Source organism: Pocillopora damicornis, chromosome 5 (assembly GCF_964200805.1).
Source record: "Pocillopora damicornis chromosome 5, jaPocDami1.2, whole genome shotgun sequence".
NCBI classification, from domain to species: Eukaryota; Metazoa; Cnidaria; class Anthozoa; order Scleractinia; family Pocilloporidae; genus Pocillopora; species Pocillopora damicornis.
In genome coordinates this window covers 5931519-5950515 of record NC_142674.1, presented here as the reverse complement: position 1 = coordinate 5950515, position 18997 = coordinate 5931519, and the positions used below count along the sequence as shown (strand labels likewise).

At 35.8% G+C, this 18997-nt stretch overlaps 2 protein-coding genes across 5 annotated transcripts; both read left to right on the top strand.

Moving 5' to 3' along the window:
* Positions 1-3296: 3296 nt before the first annotated feature.
* Positions 3297-6715, top strand: LOC113682990 (microfibril-associated glycoprotein 4-like). Its single transcript, XM_089205809.1, has 5 exons — positions 3297-3521; positions 3988-4229; positions 4795-4909; positions 5249-5635; positions 6293-6715. The coding sequence occupies exons 1-5, from the start codon at positions 3425-3427 to the stop codon at positions 6556-6558; spliced, it is 1107 nt and encodes a 368-aa protein (XP_089061935.1). The 5' UTR covers positions 3297-3424; the 3' UTR covers positions 6559-6715.
* Positions 6716-11301: 4586 nt separating this feature from the next.
* LOC113682991 (fibrinogen C domain-containing protein 1-A-like) lies at positions 11302-15421 on the top strand. 4 transcript variants are annotated; one of them, XM_089205807.1, is made up of 5 exons: positions 11302-11506; positions 12083-12324; positions 12875-13000; positions 13438-13455; positions 13569-15421. In XM_089205807.1, exons 1-5 carry the CDS (start codon positions 11437-11439, stop codon positions 13680-13682), a joined length of 570 nt encoding a protein of 189 aa, XP_089061933.1. In that variant the 5' UTR covers positions 11302-11436; the 3' UTR covers positions 13683-15421. The 4 variants fall into 4 exon arrangements, 3 of the variants coding, with proteins under 3 accessions (XP_089061933.1, XP_089061934.1, XP_089061932.1); XM_089205808.1 differs by having other exon boundaries at positions 12875-12989; positions 13569-13670; XR_016186459.1 differs by lacking the exon at positions 13438-13455 and having other exon boundaries at positions 11306-11506; positions 12875-12989; positions 13480-14365; positions 14910-15421.
* Positions 15422-18997: the final 3576 nt, after the last annotated feature.

The window sequence follows — 18997 nt, the reverse complement described above, 5'->3', positions numbered from 1 at the left end:
GAAATTAAAAAACTAGCAAAATCTCCTCTTATGTAGCACAGATCATGTCTTACACTTTTCTGAACACAGCAAACGCTTTCACTCAGACAGAGTGAAGACAGACCTTCTCTGTTGATATATATTACAAAGCTTGTACCCGAGTCTTATGGAAAATAATAGTAGACAGCTTTTATTTTGGCATTGACGTGTATCACAACACAGAAGATGAAAGCCGACCTCTGATTGATTGATACCGAAAGAGGATGAAATTAAGAAAAAAAAGCAAAATATCTCCAATTCATGGCAACCGTTAATATTTTTGCATGTACAGTCAAGAAGCAGACAGCAAATGCATAGTATTACAGTCTGTCATTTGCGTGAAGGTTGAACAAATAATGTTACAACCAAACGACAAGGTCGATGCTTATTCCCATTTTCATGCTTGTTCGAGTCATGCCGCAAGTCTCGAGTTAAGTCGCCAAGAAACAAAGACTTCATAAAGGCTGCCATCAAAGGGCTTTTATGATCATTGTTTGGTCATGACTATTTTAATCTTAATTTGCAAGCAGTGAGAGTGGGCGGACTGACTCAGTCCTTCAAATATGCTTCAAAGAGGCATTGTTATGATATTATAATATTTGCATCAATTTTTCAAATTAGCTATTTCCTATCCATTTAGATCTTCTCCATCCTTGACAATACCCGTTTGCTTTCGGCAAATTCTCTTCGATGTTGTTTTTTTTCCCGTCCTACCAAACTCATATTTTGTGGTTTTCTTGACGCTAAAGTTAATTTCGCATATTATTTAAGATGGCTGTTTCAAGCTTATCACTGTGATGATATATGATATGATAATCCTCTCCATCCTTCCTCATCCCCATTTGTTTGGGTTAATTGATCTTGATTTAGTGTTTTCTATCTCATTGGACTAATTTTTTGGGGGTTTCCTCCACACTAAAAGCTAATAATTTGCACATGATATGAAGTTTGTCAAGTTTATCATCTGAGATTCATTTTAATCTTTTTCAGTCATCCTAAATTTATCATTCCCGTTCCCTTTTACTTAGGTTTGTTCTTTTTTGTGTGTGTGTGTGTGTTTCTACACAGGTAAGCAAGCATTATTGCTTTCCCTAGTTTATAAAGCGTTGACATAAATTTTTAACGAACCTGAAATAATTTCTAACGCAACTTGTCAAATGTTCGGTTCAAACCCATCTGTGTTACTTGCGATCATTGCGCACTAACTATGACGCAAAGACACAAGATTTGTTGCATGTCAACAAAAAGTTGGCGTCTTCCATCATATCCTAAAAGTTTTCACTCTGGTATGACGCAGTCGGAACATTCAGTTTAAAATATGCTTGTCGTGTATCATGCGTGTCTCCGAAATTAGCATCCTTTCAATATCTGGAATATAAATGGAAAGGTGTTATGGAAAAAAATTTTATTTGCGCGATTTCAGAAATGTTTGAAAGTTTCTGAAAGGACAGCTCTTATTTATGAATTTTGGTTAAAAAGCGATACAAGGATAAAATAAGTTTCAGCTATAATGTCTAAACGTGCTTAGGTCTATGGCAGCTCACTGTTTATCTTCAAATCTTTCTGATCAAGAAATTCTGTATAAACAAACATTGCATGCTTTAATTCTAAACTCAAAACAGACTGTAGATGAAATAATTACGCAATTCATCTTAATTGTACTTGAGCTGAGCGGGAGCATGAATAAAAGTTAACTTTTATTTCCGAAATGTTTGAGCTCAGTTGAATCCTGCATCTCTTTTATTTCCTCGTAGTTACAATTATCCGACGATCAACCTTTCCCTCGTTGTCATTTGCTAAAACAATTTAGTATCAATGACCTCCTCCTCACCTCTTGAAAAAGAAGGAAAGAGAGAAAACAAATGAAATTCTTAATCAGTTGAAATTTCTCGGTTATTGGTTGGTGGTAATCTAGAGTGATACTCTTCACCCTTTCAGTATTCAGATTTATTTTTCTTTCTTAAAGTCAAGTTTCTATTTCAAAACATATTCTTTAAACCTTGTTCTTAACACCTGCTCCTTGACCAGAATTGGTTTAAATTTTAAAAAAACCTCATTGAAATTTATGGAGGATGCCGACGGTTTCTCAGTCTACACATAATAAAAGTAAGCACGTTTGAAGAAAGCGTGCCGAAAAGCTCCCAGTCTCTGAGGAATTCCTTTTGTAAGGCTCCTGATAACGGTAGCTGTGTTCGTTAATTGACACAAAGAAAATTACTGCTAGGTTTCTGGGAAAACTTTGACAATCTGCAGAAGGAGTGTGGTAAAAATAATAACTGTCTCTCAACCAACTGTGAGAGGAAAAATAAAGACTGTTAGCTCCTGTGGCTTTCAAATATCATGTCATTTGAAGATTCTTGCTTTTGTTTACTCAGTCATTACAGAGTTCAAATCAGCTTAGGGTTTTACGTTCACAAACTTATGAAGTAACACTGCTAGTAACAAAAAGATAGCTGTGGTATAAATCTTTAGTCTTTCTCTTGGTTAATCAGAGCTGTGAGAGAATTTCGAAATATTTCAATTCCGTTTTAGTGACAAAATGGTGGATCCAGTTTACAGACTCTTAAAATCATGTTCACATGTGACAAATCAAGCTTAGAAATTTCGATTTTCTTAATTTCTTTTACATGACTTTTCGAACCTGAAATTACATTATTCGGTGAAAATTAGGAAAAGCAAACCATGGTACTGGGAAATTATTTATAATCAATCGCACGAGAATCATCTCGTTGTATTTAAAGTTCAGATATCACGCGCAGTCATCGGTTGAAAGAGCGTGCTCTATCAGAGTACAAAACATAGATCTGAACTAAAGCTCTCACGCCATTTACCAAATTGCAGTATGTCCGACCTTTCTCCCGGACATCTCTCTAGCTTTTTTTCGTTTTCTTTTTTTTCCGCGAGCCGGAAATTAGCAAGAGAAGAACCAAATAAAGGATTGTGAAAATGCAAAACGCCGTAATTAACCTTTCTATAACGTGAGTATAAACTACTTTTATCTCCTTAACAACACCTGGTGGAGGTATCATTGAAAGTTCAAAGTAATTTAACTTCCCGAGAGAGCATATTAAGAGAAACACGCAACATGATAGAACTTGTCATGTTGCGACACTTTTATTCATTTTGGTGGAAGCAGCTGAAGGCAGTCGTTACAAACTAAACAGCAAAAACATATTAGTTAAACATATATTAGCATAATAAACGTACAAACACAATAAAATATATTAGTTAAATAGAACTAGTTCAGAATCCTGTCTACGGCTGAAGTACCTGCTGTTTAGAATAATACACCCCCTGCATTATTGAGAGAAAATAATATATTTAAGGGTGAGAAATAGAAATACCTTCTGCATTAGAAGTAGCTTTCTATTGCGTATCTGCAAAGAAGCGTTACGCGTCCAGTGTTATGTCAGACCTCCAGTTGTATCTCAAAATGACAACCATCGCCTTCATCGTCTCCATCATGTTTGAAACTTTCTTGTCTTGGTGTAGTTGCTGTTTGGGTAAGAATATCTCTTTACTTTTTCTTCTATTGTCTGAAGATATCTTTTTTACTGCAGATTAATTTTTCATGCATTCAGTCTCGACAAACTGTACTTAGTTGCTAGAAGTGTATCTCTCTTTTTTTTTTTTCATTTAAAAATTGTGATATACCAGTAACTTGTTGTAGACTTTTTACTTGTAATCTTGTAACCTAAGCTGAAACCCACTGTCTTCAGACCATCATCATTCCAAGCCATTTTTTCTGTGGGATTTGTTTTTTCTCTCTCTCCATCACTGATATAATATTTTTAAAGTTACCTTTTACATATTATTTCGTAGTTTTGATAACTGTAAGGATTCAATTTAACTACGTTGGATACAAAATTTTTGGAAAATATATAATATTTTGAATAAGAAATGGCCCTTGTTTCAAAACGCTTTTTATCTTGAAGAGGGCCACAGTAAAAAATTGTTTGCTTTCAACAGATGACGAGTTTCGCAATATCGTGTTCAAAGAACCAATCCCGAATAAGATCATGAAGAATCATTTGATCAAGACTGAGGATGTGCCTAACGAGGGAAGCTGTCGTGTGTTGTGTTATATGGAACCCAACTGCGTGTCCATCAACCTGGGACCACTTATCCAAGGAAAACACATATGTCAGTTAAACAATGCCACAGACAAAAGTCTCGCTAATGAGCAAGGTTTCACTTACCTTGCCATTGAGGTAACGAGCACATTTGATTTATCTTTTTTGGCTGTTTTGTGGTACCGATTGGAGATAGGCTCTATATCTTCGAGGGATGCATTTGTGGACTTGGTTATGTTCCATGTAACCATGGTGACCAAAGCGTACTTTAATAACAGGTGGCTACATCACATCTTATAGGTTCTTGCACGAATCTCAAGCAAAGAGGATAAAAAATAATAATGAAAATAAAAAACCCTAAGAATTGATCGTCCTTCACTGAAGCTTATAGTGATTCCTTTAAAGTATTTTTAAAGCTAAAAAAACGATATGAAAGTAGAAAATACTTAAACGCATATTCTACTGTTGACAAAAATTTAAGATAAGAAGAATAGGTGATTTCAATTAAGAGTTTAAGTAATTTGGGATTGCGAGGGTTTTGTATTGCAGAACGTTGTAACTAGCCCACGACACTTGTATCTCCTTATCAGTTAGACACGAAATTTGCTTGTGATCCGTTTTCCAGAGTTTGGAGATGTTATCTTGACAACTTTGGTTATAGGTTTGATAAAACGTACTTCATTTTATATTTGCTATTGATTAGAACCATTGTGATAGCGGCCCATGTTTAAATGGAGGCACCTGCCAAGCTGGTTTCACAAGTAAAGGTTTTCGGTGTATCTGTCCAGAAGAATTCAGCGGAGGAGAAAATTGCCAAGGTATTGTAAACATAATGATATTGTCGAAAATTGCAATATAAAACTCTTAAAGAGTCTCTTTAAAGAAACTGGGGCGCTGCGTCGGTGGGCGAGAATAACAGGGCAATAAAGTATTATCAAGTGAGTTAATAACGCAGAAATTGGTTAACGCAAAAAGTCTTAAAGCTGACGTTTTTTTAATTACAATTCTTTCGAACCGATATCGTTTGGAAAACACTTCTGTGTCTAAATCTACCATTTTATTCATTGCTGTCATCAGTGAACATACTGTTCTAATCCAGTCAATACATTTTTGCTTGCAGCTTGATATACGCGATTAGATTGTCTTTTTTATTCTAGCTTTCAGAAATTGCGCAGACATCTTTAAATCAGGCCAAAAAAGGGACGGTGTGTACGTCATCAAACCTGGCAACCAGTCAGCTTTTGATGTCTTCTGCGACCAAACAACGGCTGGTGGAGGATGGACGGTATTCCAGAAAAGAATCGACGGTTCCGTTGACTTCAATCTCCACTGGAGCGATTATAAGCATGGCTTCGGAAATCTCCGTGGTGAATTTTGGCTTGGCTTGGACAGGATTCATCGCCTGACTTCAGATAATAACAGTATGTTACGAGTAGACATGGAGGACTTCGAAGGGAAAACTGCTTACGCCGAATACAGCTCTTTTGGTGTCAGGAGTGAACATGACAAGTATCAGTTGATCCTTGGTTCTTATAACACAGCAGGTGACTAAACTAATTTAAACGCACATTGTGCAGAAAAGCTAACAACATCAATTTCAACATAAACAGAGACGGAAATATTACTACAGTACAGAACATTGTTAGGGAAGTATTAAGCCCAGCGGTTTATTCAAGTAAAAAGAAACTCGATAATCATTTAGTAAACGATTTAGATATTCACGAGATCCCTTTTTTATTTTTTCCTTTTCAGCCTTTGTTGATAAAATAGTGTTTGAAGGGTTCTGATTCTTGAGACGGAATAATTGAGATATGTTATTAACCCTGTCGGTGTCGTCTTCTGATTTCATTTCTTACATCCTTCACACCACCTACTTTAATTGTGTACTCGAAGCCATTTTGGTAGCTGTATATATATTTTCTCTAGTAAATTGAGCTCTAACAATCGTGAATGCAGAAAAAGAATTCATAAGCGCAGAAGGAAGTGTAAAAAACTTAAACCTTATTTATACAACATATATATTTACACCCTCCTTATTTTGGGTAAAAAGAGAAAAGAATCGCAGAAGGAAGTAAAGTCGACGGGGCTAGCGACAAAAAAAAAATTGCCCTCCTCCCCGTTTGCTCAAGGTCTGGATCCGCCACTGAAGACTGTATAACTTTTAAATACTTTCCTGGTTTTTGCTTTGGTAAATTTCTCAGGAACCGCTGGTGACTCCTTCTCTTACCATCGTGGCTGGCCATTTTCTACTCCGGATGAAGACAACGATTTCAAATCCACTGGGAACTGTGCCCTTAAGTACCATGGTGGATGGTGGTTTAAGTGGTGTCACAGGGCTTTTTTGAATGGTCCTTACATACGTGGGCTTAACTCTTTTAAAGGCGAAGGCATTATTTGGAAGGGTTTTAAAGATTTTCGTTATTCATTGAAGAGCTCTCAAATGAAAATAAGACCTCGAGACTTTTGAGCCACTGAATACCAGTTTCTCTTACATAGCACAGATTTTGTGCTGAAGCTTTTTCGAACACAGCACACGGTTTTATTCAGTATTGTTAGCGATATAAAACCAAATAAGACTAAAGGTGAAAAACGAAGCACCCAGATGACCATAAGACTAAGAATCTTTAGAGTTGGAGTGAAGTTCCTTTTACGGAGCACAGATCATGTCTTAAACTTTTCTGAATACACCAAACGCTTTCACTCAGTATTTTTAGTGACGTAGGGAGAGACCGACCAGCCAACTAGTTCTGATTGATTGATACCAAGAGAGGATGAAATTGAAAAACTAGCAAAATATCTCCAATTCCTAACAAGCGTGAACATTTTTGCATGAAAATTCAGGAAGCAGACAGCAAATGCATAGTGTTGCAGTCTGTCATTTGCGTGAAGGTTGAAGAAATAATGTTAAAATCGAACGACAAGGTCGATGCTTGTTCTCATTTTCATGCTTGTTTGATTCATGTCGTAAGTCTCGAGTTAAGTCGCTTAAAAAAGTCCTCGGCTGTCATCAAACGGCTTTTATCATCATTATTTGGTCATGACCTTTTTAATCTTAATTTGCAAGCAGTGAGAGTAGGCGGCCTGACTCAGTCTTTCAAATATGCTTTAAAGAGGCATTGTTATGATAAAAGCATCTATTATATTTGCCAAAATTATTCAAGTTAGCTATTTCCAATCCTTTAAATCTTCTCCATCCTGAACAATACTCGTTCACTTTTGGCAAATCCTCTTCGATGTTGTTTTCTCCCGTCTTACCAAAATCATATTTTTTGGTTTTCTTAACGCGAAATCTAATTTTGTACATTGTAAAACACGGCTATTTCAAGCTTACCACATATTTAATTCCTCGTTTGTTAGAAACATTTCTATTTGGCGTCCTCCACACTAAAGGCTGGTAACTTGCACTTTATACAAATCAACAAAAATTTGTCAAGTTTATCATCTGAGACTCATTTTAATCTTCATCATCCTTGGTTAATTAATTACTTAAGTTTGTTTACTTTGGCAAGCAATCATTATTGCTTTCCTTATTTTTTCAAGTTGAAACTGACATCAATTTTCAACGACCGTAAAATAATTTCTGACGCAACTTGTCAAATGTTCCGTCCAAACCCATCTGTGTTCCTTGCGATCATTACGCACTAACTATGACGCAAAGACACAAATTTGTTGCATGTAAACAGAACGTTGGCGTCTTCCGTCTTATCCTAAAAGATTTTACTCTGGTATGACGCAATTGGAACACTTTAAAATATGCTTGTCATGTATCATGCATATGTCTCCAAAATTAGCATCCTTTCAAGCTTCTGGAAAATAAATGGAAAGGTTTTGTGGAAAAAAAATACCATTTGCGCAATTTCAGAATTGTTTGAACGTTTTTGAAAGGAGAGTTATTAATTATGAATTTTGGTTAAAAAGCGATACGACAGTAAAAGAAATTTTAGCTACAATGTCTAAACGTGCTTAGGCTTATGACAGCTCATTGTTTGTCTTCAAATCTTTGTGATCAACAAATTATGTGTAAACAAACATTGCATGCTTTAATTCTAAGCTCAAAATAGACTGTAGATGTAAAAATTACGCAATTCAACTTAAATGCACTTGAGCTGAGCGGGAGCATAAATAAAAGTTAACTTTTATTTCCGAAATGTTTGACCTCAGTTGACTCCTACATCTCTTTTATTTCCTCGCAGTTACAATTATCCGACGATAAACCTTACCTTTGTCGTCATTTCCTATTGAAATCAAAATGTCACATCAGTAAGCTAGTATTATTAGTGATAAAACAATTGAGTGTCAATCATTTCCTCCTCACCTCTTGAAAAAGAAGGAAAGAGAGAAAACAAATGAAATTCTTAATCAGTTGAAATTTCTCAGTTATTGGTTGGTGGTAATCAAGTATGAAAATCTTTACCCTTTCAGATTTCTTTCTTAAAGTCAAGTTTCTCTTTTAAAACACATTCTTTAAACCTTGTTCGTAACACCTGCTCCTCGACCAGAAATGGTTTAAAGTTTAAAACAAACTCATTGAAATATTTGCAGGATGCCGGCGGTTTTTCAGTCTACACGTAATAACAGTTAGAAAATTTGAAGGAAAAACTCTCAGTCTCTGAGAAATTCCTTTGGTAAAGCTCCTGATAACGGCAGCTCTGTTTGTTAATTGACACACAAAACAAATTACTGCAGGGTTTCGTGGAAAACATGAACAATCTGCAGAAGGAGCGCTGTCGAAATAATAACTGTCTCTGAACCAACTGTGAGAAGAAGAACAAAAGCTGTCATCAACCGAACCTGAAATTACTTCATTCGATGAAAATTTATAAAAAGCAAACCGTGATACTGGGAATTTATTTGTAATTAATAGCATGGGAATCTTCAAGTAGTTTTATTCATATATAGTTCAGATATAATGCGCGCTGTCATTGATTGAAAAAGCGTGCTCTATCAGAGTACAAAACATGGAGCTGAACTGAGGTTGTCACGCCATTTGCCAAATTGTATTGTGTCCAACCTCTTCTCGGACCTCTCTCTAGCTTTTTCTCGCTAATTGGAAGTGAAATTTTGGAATAAGCGAGCCGGAGAGTAGCAACAGAAGAACCAAACAAAGGTTTGTAAAAATGCCAGCGCCTTAACTGACGTGAACGGAGATGAATCTCCTTCAAGAGAAAGTGAAATGGACAGTCCGAGTTTTGAAGGTTTTTCACGCTCAATTAGATTGCAAACTTAATTACTTAAGGTGATAAAAATCAAACACTGCTAACACTTGTGTAGTATATAGTTTCGTGTTCAAAAACAAAACATAACAAAATAGGAATGATGAAAAACATAAACAAGCTGGCATTATTGTTAAAATTAAATATGCTAAGAACCATCGCGGCTAGCTTATCATGGCGATCTCAGGTCATCGCATTGAAGCAAGCCTTGGAACTACACCGGACGCCCTTCGAGTGAGCAACTAAGAGTTTACTCTGATCTGATATTCTTTCCGATGCGTGGAAGGCCACATGAGTCACAGCAGCTGAAACTTACAGTGCTGTCATCCCGAGCAATCTTCATGTACTTGTGAATTCGGCTGTCGCTATTCATACAACACACGTCTTGCGCAGTTTGTTTTTGTGAAAGAACCTGCGAGTTTTTATGAACCCCAATTCAGCCGGAATTCACTGAACATTTCACTTTCAGATTATATGTTTGAGACAAAAAAAAAAAAAAAAAAAAAAAAAAAAAAAAAAAAAAAACTTCAGGAAAAAGTGTTAAATTGAACCTGCCAAACTAATTCAGTTTGTAAACTATTGCAGATTGTAAACTTCGATGGTTACTGAACTTTGATGGTTTGACATTTTTGACAGGATTCGTCTTATTCAACCAATCAGATTATTGAACCCAAGGATCCTGATATACCTATTGGAGCGTGCTTTATGAGAGTATAGAGCATGCTGACGACACTGATAATCGCTTTGGAAGTAAAGTTTGTTTTGAAAATTGAAAGTAATGCCTGGGGAATTTAACGGATTCTTTAGAAAAGAATCCACTACGTCTCGTGTTTCCCACAATACTTCTTGCGTGCTCTAGCCGCTTCCTAAGTGCTTAAAAACAGAACAGAGCACAGTCAAGGCTTCTCTATTTGATGATTATATCTTTAAGCACTATTTGGTACCGTTGAAACCAGTTCGAATCCCTCTTCGTTGAATTTAAAATGATAGGTCAATTTTATTCAAAAAGCTGTGGTAAAACTTTTGAAAGCACTCTGGAAAAAAGGAAAAAAAAAAGGTTAATGACAGTTTACTGAGCGATCAAATGAGAAAAATAGGAAGGAATGGATCTCACGCAGATCTTGGATGGGCGAGAGAATTCAGGCCTGGATATTTTTATTGTGAAATGGCTTGAAATATGAGTCATACGCTCTACGAACTTAAGACGTTTTGCTGCGAAAGAATATAACTAAGAAGCCAACCCTACAATGTTGACGAGGTCTAAAGTTACCTATTACGAATGTTACGAACTTAAGATATTTTACTGTGAAAGAATATAACTAAGAAGCTATCCTTACAACTTTAACAAGGTCTAAAACTGCCTATTCTGTCATTTCAAGGTGGTAGTTTAAACTGAGACTGCTTTAGGCTTAAAAGAGAAAAGAATCATAACTAAACCAGAATTTGTGGAGATAAAAGCATACATTGCTTTCATCTCTAAAAAACACCTGTTTAGAGGTATCATTCATTAAAAGTTTAAATCAATTTAACCTACTTAGAGAGCGTATGAAGGAATAGAAACACGCAACATAATAAAACTTGAAATTTTTGCAATAACGAACTTAAGACATCTTGCTGTGAAGCAATGTAACTAAGGTGCTGGCCCTATAACTTCGAAAACATCTAAAGTTACCTGTTCTTTCATTTGAAGGTGAAATGCATAGATTGCTTTTATCTCCATAAAAACACCTGTTAGAGGTGTCACTTATTGAAAGTTTAAATTAAATTAACCTCCTGAGAGAGCATATGATGGAATAGAAACACGCAACGTGATAAAACTTGAAATTTTCGAATAAAAATTAAAATGAAACTTTTTTTATCCATTTCGGTGGAAACAGCTATAAGTAGTCGTAATAAAAAGCTACAAAATATTTCAGAAGGGGCATTCGCTCACAAATGTAAGTTAATTGCAACTAGTTCAGAACTTTTTAAGTGCCTGAAGTACCTGCTGTTTAGAATAATACACCCCCTGCATTCTTTGTTGTATATAATATATTTAAGGGTGAAAAATAGAAGTGCCTTCTGCATTAAAAGTAGCTATCTGTTACGTATCTGCAAGGACGCGCTATTTAGACCTGCAGTTTTATTTCAAAATGACAACCATCGCCTTCATTGTCTTCATCATGTTTGGAACTTTCTTCTCTTGGTGTATTTGCTGTTTGGGTAAGAATATCTCGTTATTTTTTCTTTCTATTGTCTTAAAATATCTCTTAATTCCAGATAATTTTTTTTCATGCATAAAGGCTATACCAGCTATAACTAACTGCGAGCAGTATATATCTTTTATTTTTCAAACTTGTAATAAACTTGTAACTTGTTATAAACTTTCCATCTGTAAACTTGTAACTAAAGTCAAAACTTACTACATTCATACCATTTTCATCTTAGGCCATTTTTTTTCGAGGAATCATCTCTCCATTACTGATATTATATTTTTGAAGTTACCTTTTACATATTGTTTCTCAATTCTGATAACTGTAAGGATTCAATTTAACTACGTTAGATACAAAACTTTCGGAAGATATGTAATTTGAAGAAGAAATAGCCCTTTTTCCGTAAATTTGTCGAACTCCCATAAATACGACTCCATGGACATTTTTGCAGAGTAAAGACCTTAAACCTAAATGGATAAAGTTAATTTACAAAGAGCAAGCATTGAATAAAAATTGATAAAAAAGTAATCGAAATGCTCTTTATCTTGAAGAGAGCCACATTAAAAATTTTATTTGCATTCCACAGATGACGAATTTCGCATTATCGTGTTCAAAGAACCAATCCCGAATAAGAAAATGAAGAAACATTTAATCAAAACTGAGGATGTGCCAAATGAGGGGAGCTGTCGTGTGTTGTGTTATATGGACCCCGACTGCGTGTCCATCAATCTGAGACCATTTTTCCAAGGAAAACACATATGCCAGTTAAACAATGCAACTGACAAAAGTCTCGCTAATGTGCAAGGTTTTACGTACCTTGCCATTGAGGTAACGAGCACATTTGATTTATCTTTCTGGGCTGTTTTGTGGTACCTGAGTACAGATAGGCTCTTTGTCTTCTAAGGATGCATTTGTAGACCTGTTTATCTGCCATATAATTATGGTAACCAAAGCGTACTTCAATAACAGGTAGCTCAAATCACATCCTTTAGGTTCATGCACGAACCTTAAGCACGGTGGATGAAAAATAAAAAAACCCTAAGAATTAATCTTCCTTCACTGAGGCTTATAGTGATTCCTTCAAAGTATTTTTAAAGTTAAAAATTGGTGTGAAATATTTTTACGTAAATATGGTGACAAGATTTAAGATAAGATTACTAAGATTACTCAATACACGCTGTTATTTGCCCACGAAACTTGCATCTCCTTATCAATCGGGCACGAAATTTGCTTGTGAAGAATTTAAAAAAAATTCTTAACGCCTCCATGAAATTTTCCTTATTTTAGAGTTTGGAGATGTTATCATGACAACTTTGGTTATAAGTTTAATGGTACTTTATAGCGGAACGTGCTTTGTTTTATATTTGCTATTGATTAGAACCCTTGTGATAGCGGCCCATGTTTAAATGGAGGCACCTGCCAAGCTGGTTTCACAAGTAAAAGTTTTCGGTGTATCTGTCCAGAAGAATTCAGCGGAGGAGAAGTCTGCCAAGGTATTGTAAAGGTGATGATGTGGTCAAAAATTGCAACATAAACTCTTTCAAACCTAATGAGTAAATGCAGTAAGTTTTACAGAGACTGTTGTGCTGCGTCGGATGGAGAGTATAACAGGGTAATAAAGTATAATTAACTGAGTTGATAACGTAAAAGTTGGCCTTCGTAAAGAGTTTTAAAGCTGACGTTTCGTTCAGCAGCTCCGCGTTAGAGCGTAACCTAAATTATTTCATAAATTTTCCATTTAATGATTTTATCTTGAGTAATGTGTGTCTTGTTTCTTCCCAAATTTTCCTATTTTGGCTATTTTTTCATCACCTTTTCTAAATTACAATTCTTTCGAATCGATATCGTTTGAAAAAACTGCTGTGTCTGAATTTACCATTTTTTTTTGCTCTCATCAGTGAAGATACTGTTCTGATCCAGTCAATACCTTGTTGCTTGCAGCATAATATACGCCATAATTTTTTATTTATTTGTTTATTCTAGCTTTCAGAAATTGCGCTGACATCTTTAAATCAGGCCAAAATAGAGACGGTGTGTACATCATCAAACCTGACAACCAATCAGCTTTTAATGTCTTCTGCGACCAAACAACAGCTGGTGGAGGATGGACGGTATTCCAGAAAAGAATCGACGGTTCCGTTGACTTCAACCTCAACTGGAGCGATTATAAGCGTCGGAAATCTTAGAGGCGAGTTTTGGCTTGGCTTGGACAGGATTCATCGCCTGACTTCAGATAATAACAGCATGTTACGAGTAGACATGGTGGACTTCGAAGGGAGAAGTGCTTATGCCGAATACAGCTCTTTTGGTGTCAGGAGTGAACATGACAAGTACCGGTTGATCCTTGGTTATTATAACACATCAGGTGACTAAACTAATTTACATGCGCATTGTGTAATTCCAAGGCTTGCTTCAATGCGATGACCGGAGACAACAACAACAATTTTGACACAAACAAAGACAGAAATGTTAGTAAAGTAATTGAATAAGAGATAGAACATTGTTAAGAAAGTTAAGAAAAATACTAAGCCCAGCGGTTAAAAACTGTTCACGTAAAACAAAATTGGATAATGGTTAATCATTTAGTAAATGATTTAGATGATATCTAAGGGAATTTTTGTCCCTTTTCCCAGCCTTTTGTTGATAAAACATTGTTTGAAGGGTTCTGGTTCTTGAGAAGAGTATAATTAAGATATGTTATTAACCCTGTCAGTCTCGTCTTCGGATTTCATTTCTTACTTCCTTCCTATCACCACTTACTTTCATTGTGTACTCGAAGCCATTTTGGTAACTATATACATATTTTTGCGGCAAATCAATCCCCAACAAGGGTGGATGCAGAAAAGACTTCATAAGCGCGGAAGGAAAGGTAAAAAATTAAACGTTATTATACAGGGCCTGGTTTTTTAAAACAAGCTTTACCTAACACGGGGTTAGTGTGAATTTTCAATTCAGTTTTATAGCTCTGCAAAGGGATTTATTTGTTTGCATTTTTCCCTGTTAGTTTTGAGTCATACTGAGATAAAACCCAACAAAACCTTGGCTCCTGTACACGCTCTTCTACATGAGAAATTAAATCCAAGGTTAACTTTTAAACCAGGATTAAAGTCAACCCCTTTTCGAACAACCCGGCCCAGAATAACAGATATGCAGCAATAAAACTTTCTCTTGCAAGAGCAGTGGCGGATCTAGGGAAGAGGCCCGGGGGATCCAATCCACTTCTCCCTTCCTTATTTTGGGTAAAAAAAAAAAAAAAAAAAGGAATCGCAGAGGGAAGAAAAGCCGGCAGTCCAAGCGACAGAAAACCTCCCCCTCCCCCCCCTCCCCTTCCTTAGCGCAAGGTCTGGATCCGCCACTGAAGAGAGTATAACTTTTAAATACTTTCCTGGTTTTTGCTTTGGTAAATTTCTCAGGAACCGCTGATGACTCCTTCTCTTACCATTGTGGCTGGCCATTTTCTACTCCGGATGAAGACAACGATTTCAAATCCACTGGGAACTGTGCCCTTGAGTACCACGGTGGCTGGTGGTTTAAGTGGTGTCACAAGACTTTTTTGAATGGTCCTTACATACGTGGGCCTAACTCTTATTACGGCGAAGGCGTTATTTGGGAAGGTTTTAAAGGTTATCATTATTCATTGAAGAGCTCTCAGATGAAAATAAGACTTCGAGACTTTTAAGCTGCTGATTAGTAGTTATCTCTTAAGTAGCACTGATTTTGTCCTGAAGTGTTTTCGAACACAGCACATGGTTTTATTCAGTATTGTTAGCGATTTGAAACCAAATAAAACCAGAGGTGGAAAATAAAGCACTTAGATGACCATAAGACTGCGATTCGTCTGAGTTGGACTGAAGTACCTCTTTACGTATCACAGATCATGTCTTACACTTTTCTGAACACAGCAAACGCTTTCACTCAAACAGAGTCAAGATAAACCTTCTCTGTTTGATTACAAAGCTTGTACCCAACTCTTATGGAAAATAATGGTAGATAGCTTTGATTTTGGCAGTGACGTGTATCACAACACAGAAGATGAAAGCCAATCTCTGATTGATTGATACCGAAAGAGGATGAAATTAAGAAAAATAGCAAAATATCTCCAATTTATGGCATCCGTTAACATTTTTGCATGAAGAGTCAACAAGCAGACAGCAAATGCATAATATTACAGTCTGTCATTTGCGTGAAGGTTGAACAAATAATGTTACAATCAAACGACAAGGTCGATGCTTGTTCGAGTCATATCGCAAGTCTCGAGTTAAGTCGCTAAGAAACAAAGACTTCGTAAAGGCTGCCATCAAACGGCTTTTATGATCATTGTTTGGTCATGACTATTTTAATCTTCTTTTGCAATCAGTGAGATAAGCCGGACTGACTCAGTCCTTCAAATATGCTTCAAAGAGGCATGGTTATGATATAAGTATCTATAATATTTGCATCAATTTTTCAAGTTAGCTATTTCCAATCCATTTAAATCTTCTCCATCCTTGGCAATACCCGTTCGCTTTTGGCAAATTCTCTTCGATATTGTTTTTTCCCGTCCTACCAAACTCATATTTGTGGTTTTCTTGACGCTAAAGCTAATTTTGCATATTATTTAAGACGGCTGTTTCAAGCTTATCACTGTTTTAAAATCTATGTCGATCCTCTCCATCCTTCCTCATCCTCATTTGTTTTGGGTTAACTGATCTTGTTTTAGTGTTTTTGTATCTCATTGGACTAATTCTGGGGGGGTTTCAACCACACTAAAAGCTGGTAACTTGCACATGATCTAAAGTTTGTCAAGTTTATCATCTGAGATTCATTTTAATCTTCTTCACCTAAATTTATCATTCCCGTTCCCCTTTTATTTAGGTTTGTTCTTTTTTTATTTTTTTTGCTGTTTCTACACAGGTAAGCAAGCATTATTGCTTTCCCTAGTTTATAAAGTTTTGACATCAATTTTTAACGATCCTAAAACAATTTCTGACACAACTTTTCAAAGGTAGGTTGAAACCCATCTGTGTTCCTTGCGATCATTGCGCACTAACTATGACGCAAAGACACAAGATTTGTTGCATGTCAACAAAAAGTTGGCGTCTTCCATCTTATCCTAAAAGATTTCACTCTGGTATGACGCAGTCGGAACACTGAGTTTAAAATATGCTTGTCGTGTATCATGCGTGTCTCAAAAATTAGCATCCTTTCAATATCTGGAATGTAAATGGAAAGGTGTTGTGGAAAAAAATTTTATTTGCGCAATTTCAGAAATGTTTGAAAGTTTCTGAAAGGACAGCTCTTAATTATGAGTTTTGGTTAAAAAGCGATACAACGATAAAATAAGTTTCAGCTTTAATGTCTAAACGTACTTAGGTTTATGGCAGCTCACTGTTTATCTTCAAATCTTTGTGATCAAGAAATTCTGTATAAACAAACATTGCATGCTTTAATTCTAAACTCAAAACAGACTGTATATGAAAAAATTACGCACCTCAACTTAATTGTACTTGAGCTGAGCGGGAGCATGAATAAAAGTTAACTTTTATTTCCGAAATGTTTGAGCTCAGTTGACTCCTACATCTCTTTTATTTCCTCGTAGTTACAATTATCCGACGATCAACCTTTCCCTCGTCGTCATTTCCTAAAACAATTTAGTATCAATCACCTCCCCCTCACCCCTTGAAAAAGAAGGAAAGAGAGAAAACAAATGAAATTCTTAATCAGTTGAAATTTCTCGGTTATTGGTTGGTGGTAGTTTAGAGTGATACTCTTTACCCTTTCAGTATTCAGATTTATTTTTCTTTCTTAAAGTCAAGTTTCTATTTCAAAACATGTTCTCTAAACCTTGTTCTTAACACCTGCTCCTTGACCAGAAATGGTTTAAAGTTTAAACGAACCTCCTTGAAATTTATGGAGGATGCCAACGGTTTCTCAGTCTAAACATAATAAAAGTGAGAAAGTTTGAAGAAAGCGTGCCGAAAAGCTCCCAGTCTCTGAGGAATTCCTTTTGTAAGGCTCCTGATAATTGACAAAAAGAAAATTATTGCTCGGTTTCTGGGAAAACTTTGAAAATCTGCAGAAGGAGTGTGGTAAAAATAATAACTGTGTCTGAACCAACTGTGAGAAGAAAAATAAAGACTGTTATCTCCTGTGGCTTTCAAATATCATGTCATTTCATGATTCTTGCTTTTGTTTACTCAGTCATTTCAGAGTTGAAATCAGCTTAGGGTTTTACGTTCAGAAACTTACGAAGTAACACTGCTAGTAATAAAAAGATAGCTATGGTATAAATCTCTAGTCTTTCTCTTGGTTAATCAGAGCTGGGAGAGTATTTCGAACTATTTCAATTCCACTTTAGTGACAAAATGGTGGACCCAGTTTACAGACTTTTAAAATCATATTCACATGTGACAAATCAAGTGTTTATTTTGGCAATGACGTTTATAACAGCACTGAGGATAAAAGCCAACTAGTTCTGATTGATTGATTGATACCAAGAGAGGATGAAATTGAAAAACTAGCAAAATATCTCCAATTCGTAAGAAACGTCAACAATTTTGCATGAAAAGTCAGGATGGAGACAGTAAATGCATAGTATTACAGTCTATCATTTGCGTGAAGGTTGAACAAATAACGTTAAAATCAAACGACAAGGTCGATGTTTGTTCTCATTTTCATGCCTATTTGATTCATGTCGTAAGTCTCGAGTTAAGTCGCTTAAAAAAGTCCTCGGCTGCCATCAAACGGCTTTTATCATCATTATTTGGTCATGACCTTTTTAATCTTAATTTACAAGCAGTGAGAGTAGGCGGCCTGACTCAGTCTTTCAAATATGCTTTAAAGAGGCATTATTGTTATGATAAGAGCATCTATTATATTTGCCAAATTTTTTTAAGTTAGCTATTTCCAATCCTTTAAATCTTCTCCATCCTTAACAATACTCGTTCACTTTTTGCAAATTCTTTTCGATGTTGTTTTTTTCCCGTCTTACCAAAATCATATTTTTGGTTTTCTTAACGCCAAATCTAGTATTGCACATTGTAAAACTCGCTATTTCAAGCTTACCACATATTTAAATCCTCGTTTGTTAGAAACATTTCTATTTGGTGTCCTCCACACTAAAGGCTGGTAACTTGCACTTTATACAAATCCGCAAAAACTTGTCAAGTTTATCATCTGAGACTCATTTTAATCTTCATCATCCTTAATTAATTAATTACTTAAGTTTGTTTACTTTGGCAAGCAATCATTATTGCTTTCCTTATTTTTTCAAGGTTCAACTGACATCAATTTTCAACGACCGTAAAATAATTTCTGACGCAACTTGTCAAATGTTCCGTCCAAACCCATCTGTGTTCCTTGCGATCATTACGCACTAACTATGACGCAAAGACACAAATTTGTTGTATGTCAACAAAACGTTGGCGTCTTCCGTCTTATCCTAAAAGATTTTACTCTAGTATGACGCAATTGGAACACTTTAAAATATGCTTGTCGTGTATCATGCATATGTCTCCAAAAT

What these genes read in the sequence shown, in the direction of transcription:
- LOC113682990 (XM_089205809.1), top strand. Translation starts at nt 3,425, where the DNA reads ATGTCAGACCTCCAGTTGTATCTCAAAATGACAACCATCGCCTTCATC. An exon ending in CGGAGGAGAAAATTGCCAAG is followed by an intron (nt 4,910 to 5,248) that starts GTATTGTAAACA and finishes TTTTTATTCTAG; the next exon opens with CTTTCAGAAATTGCGCAGAC. An exon ending in TGGTTCTTATAACACAGCAG is followed by an intron (nt 5,636 to 6,292) that starts GTGACTAAACTA and finishes TAAATTTCTCAG; the next exon opens with GAACCGCTGGTGACTCCTTC.
- LOC113682991 (XM_089205806.1), top strand. Translation starts at nt 11,437, where the DNA reads ATGACAACCATCGCCTTCATTGTCTTCATCATGTTTGGAACTTTCTTC. An exon ending in TTGGTGTATTTGCTGTTTGG is followed by an intron (nt 11,507 to 12,082) that starts GTAAGAATATCT and finishes TGCATTCCACAG; the next exon opens with ATGACGAATTTCGCATTATC. An exon ending in TTACGTACCTTGCCATTGAG is followed by an intron (nt 12,325 to 12,874) that starts GTAACGAGCACA and finishes GCTATTGATTAG; the next exon opens with AACCCTTGTGATAGCGGCCC.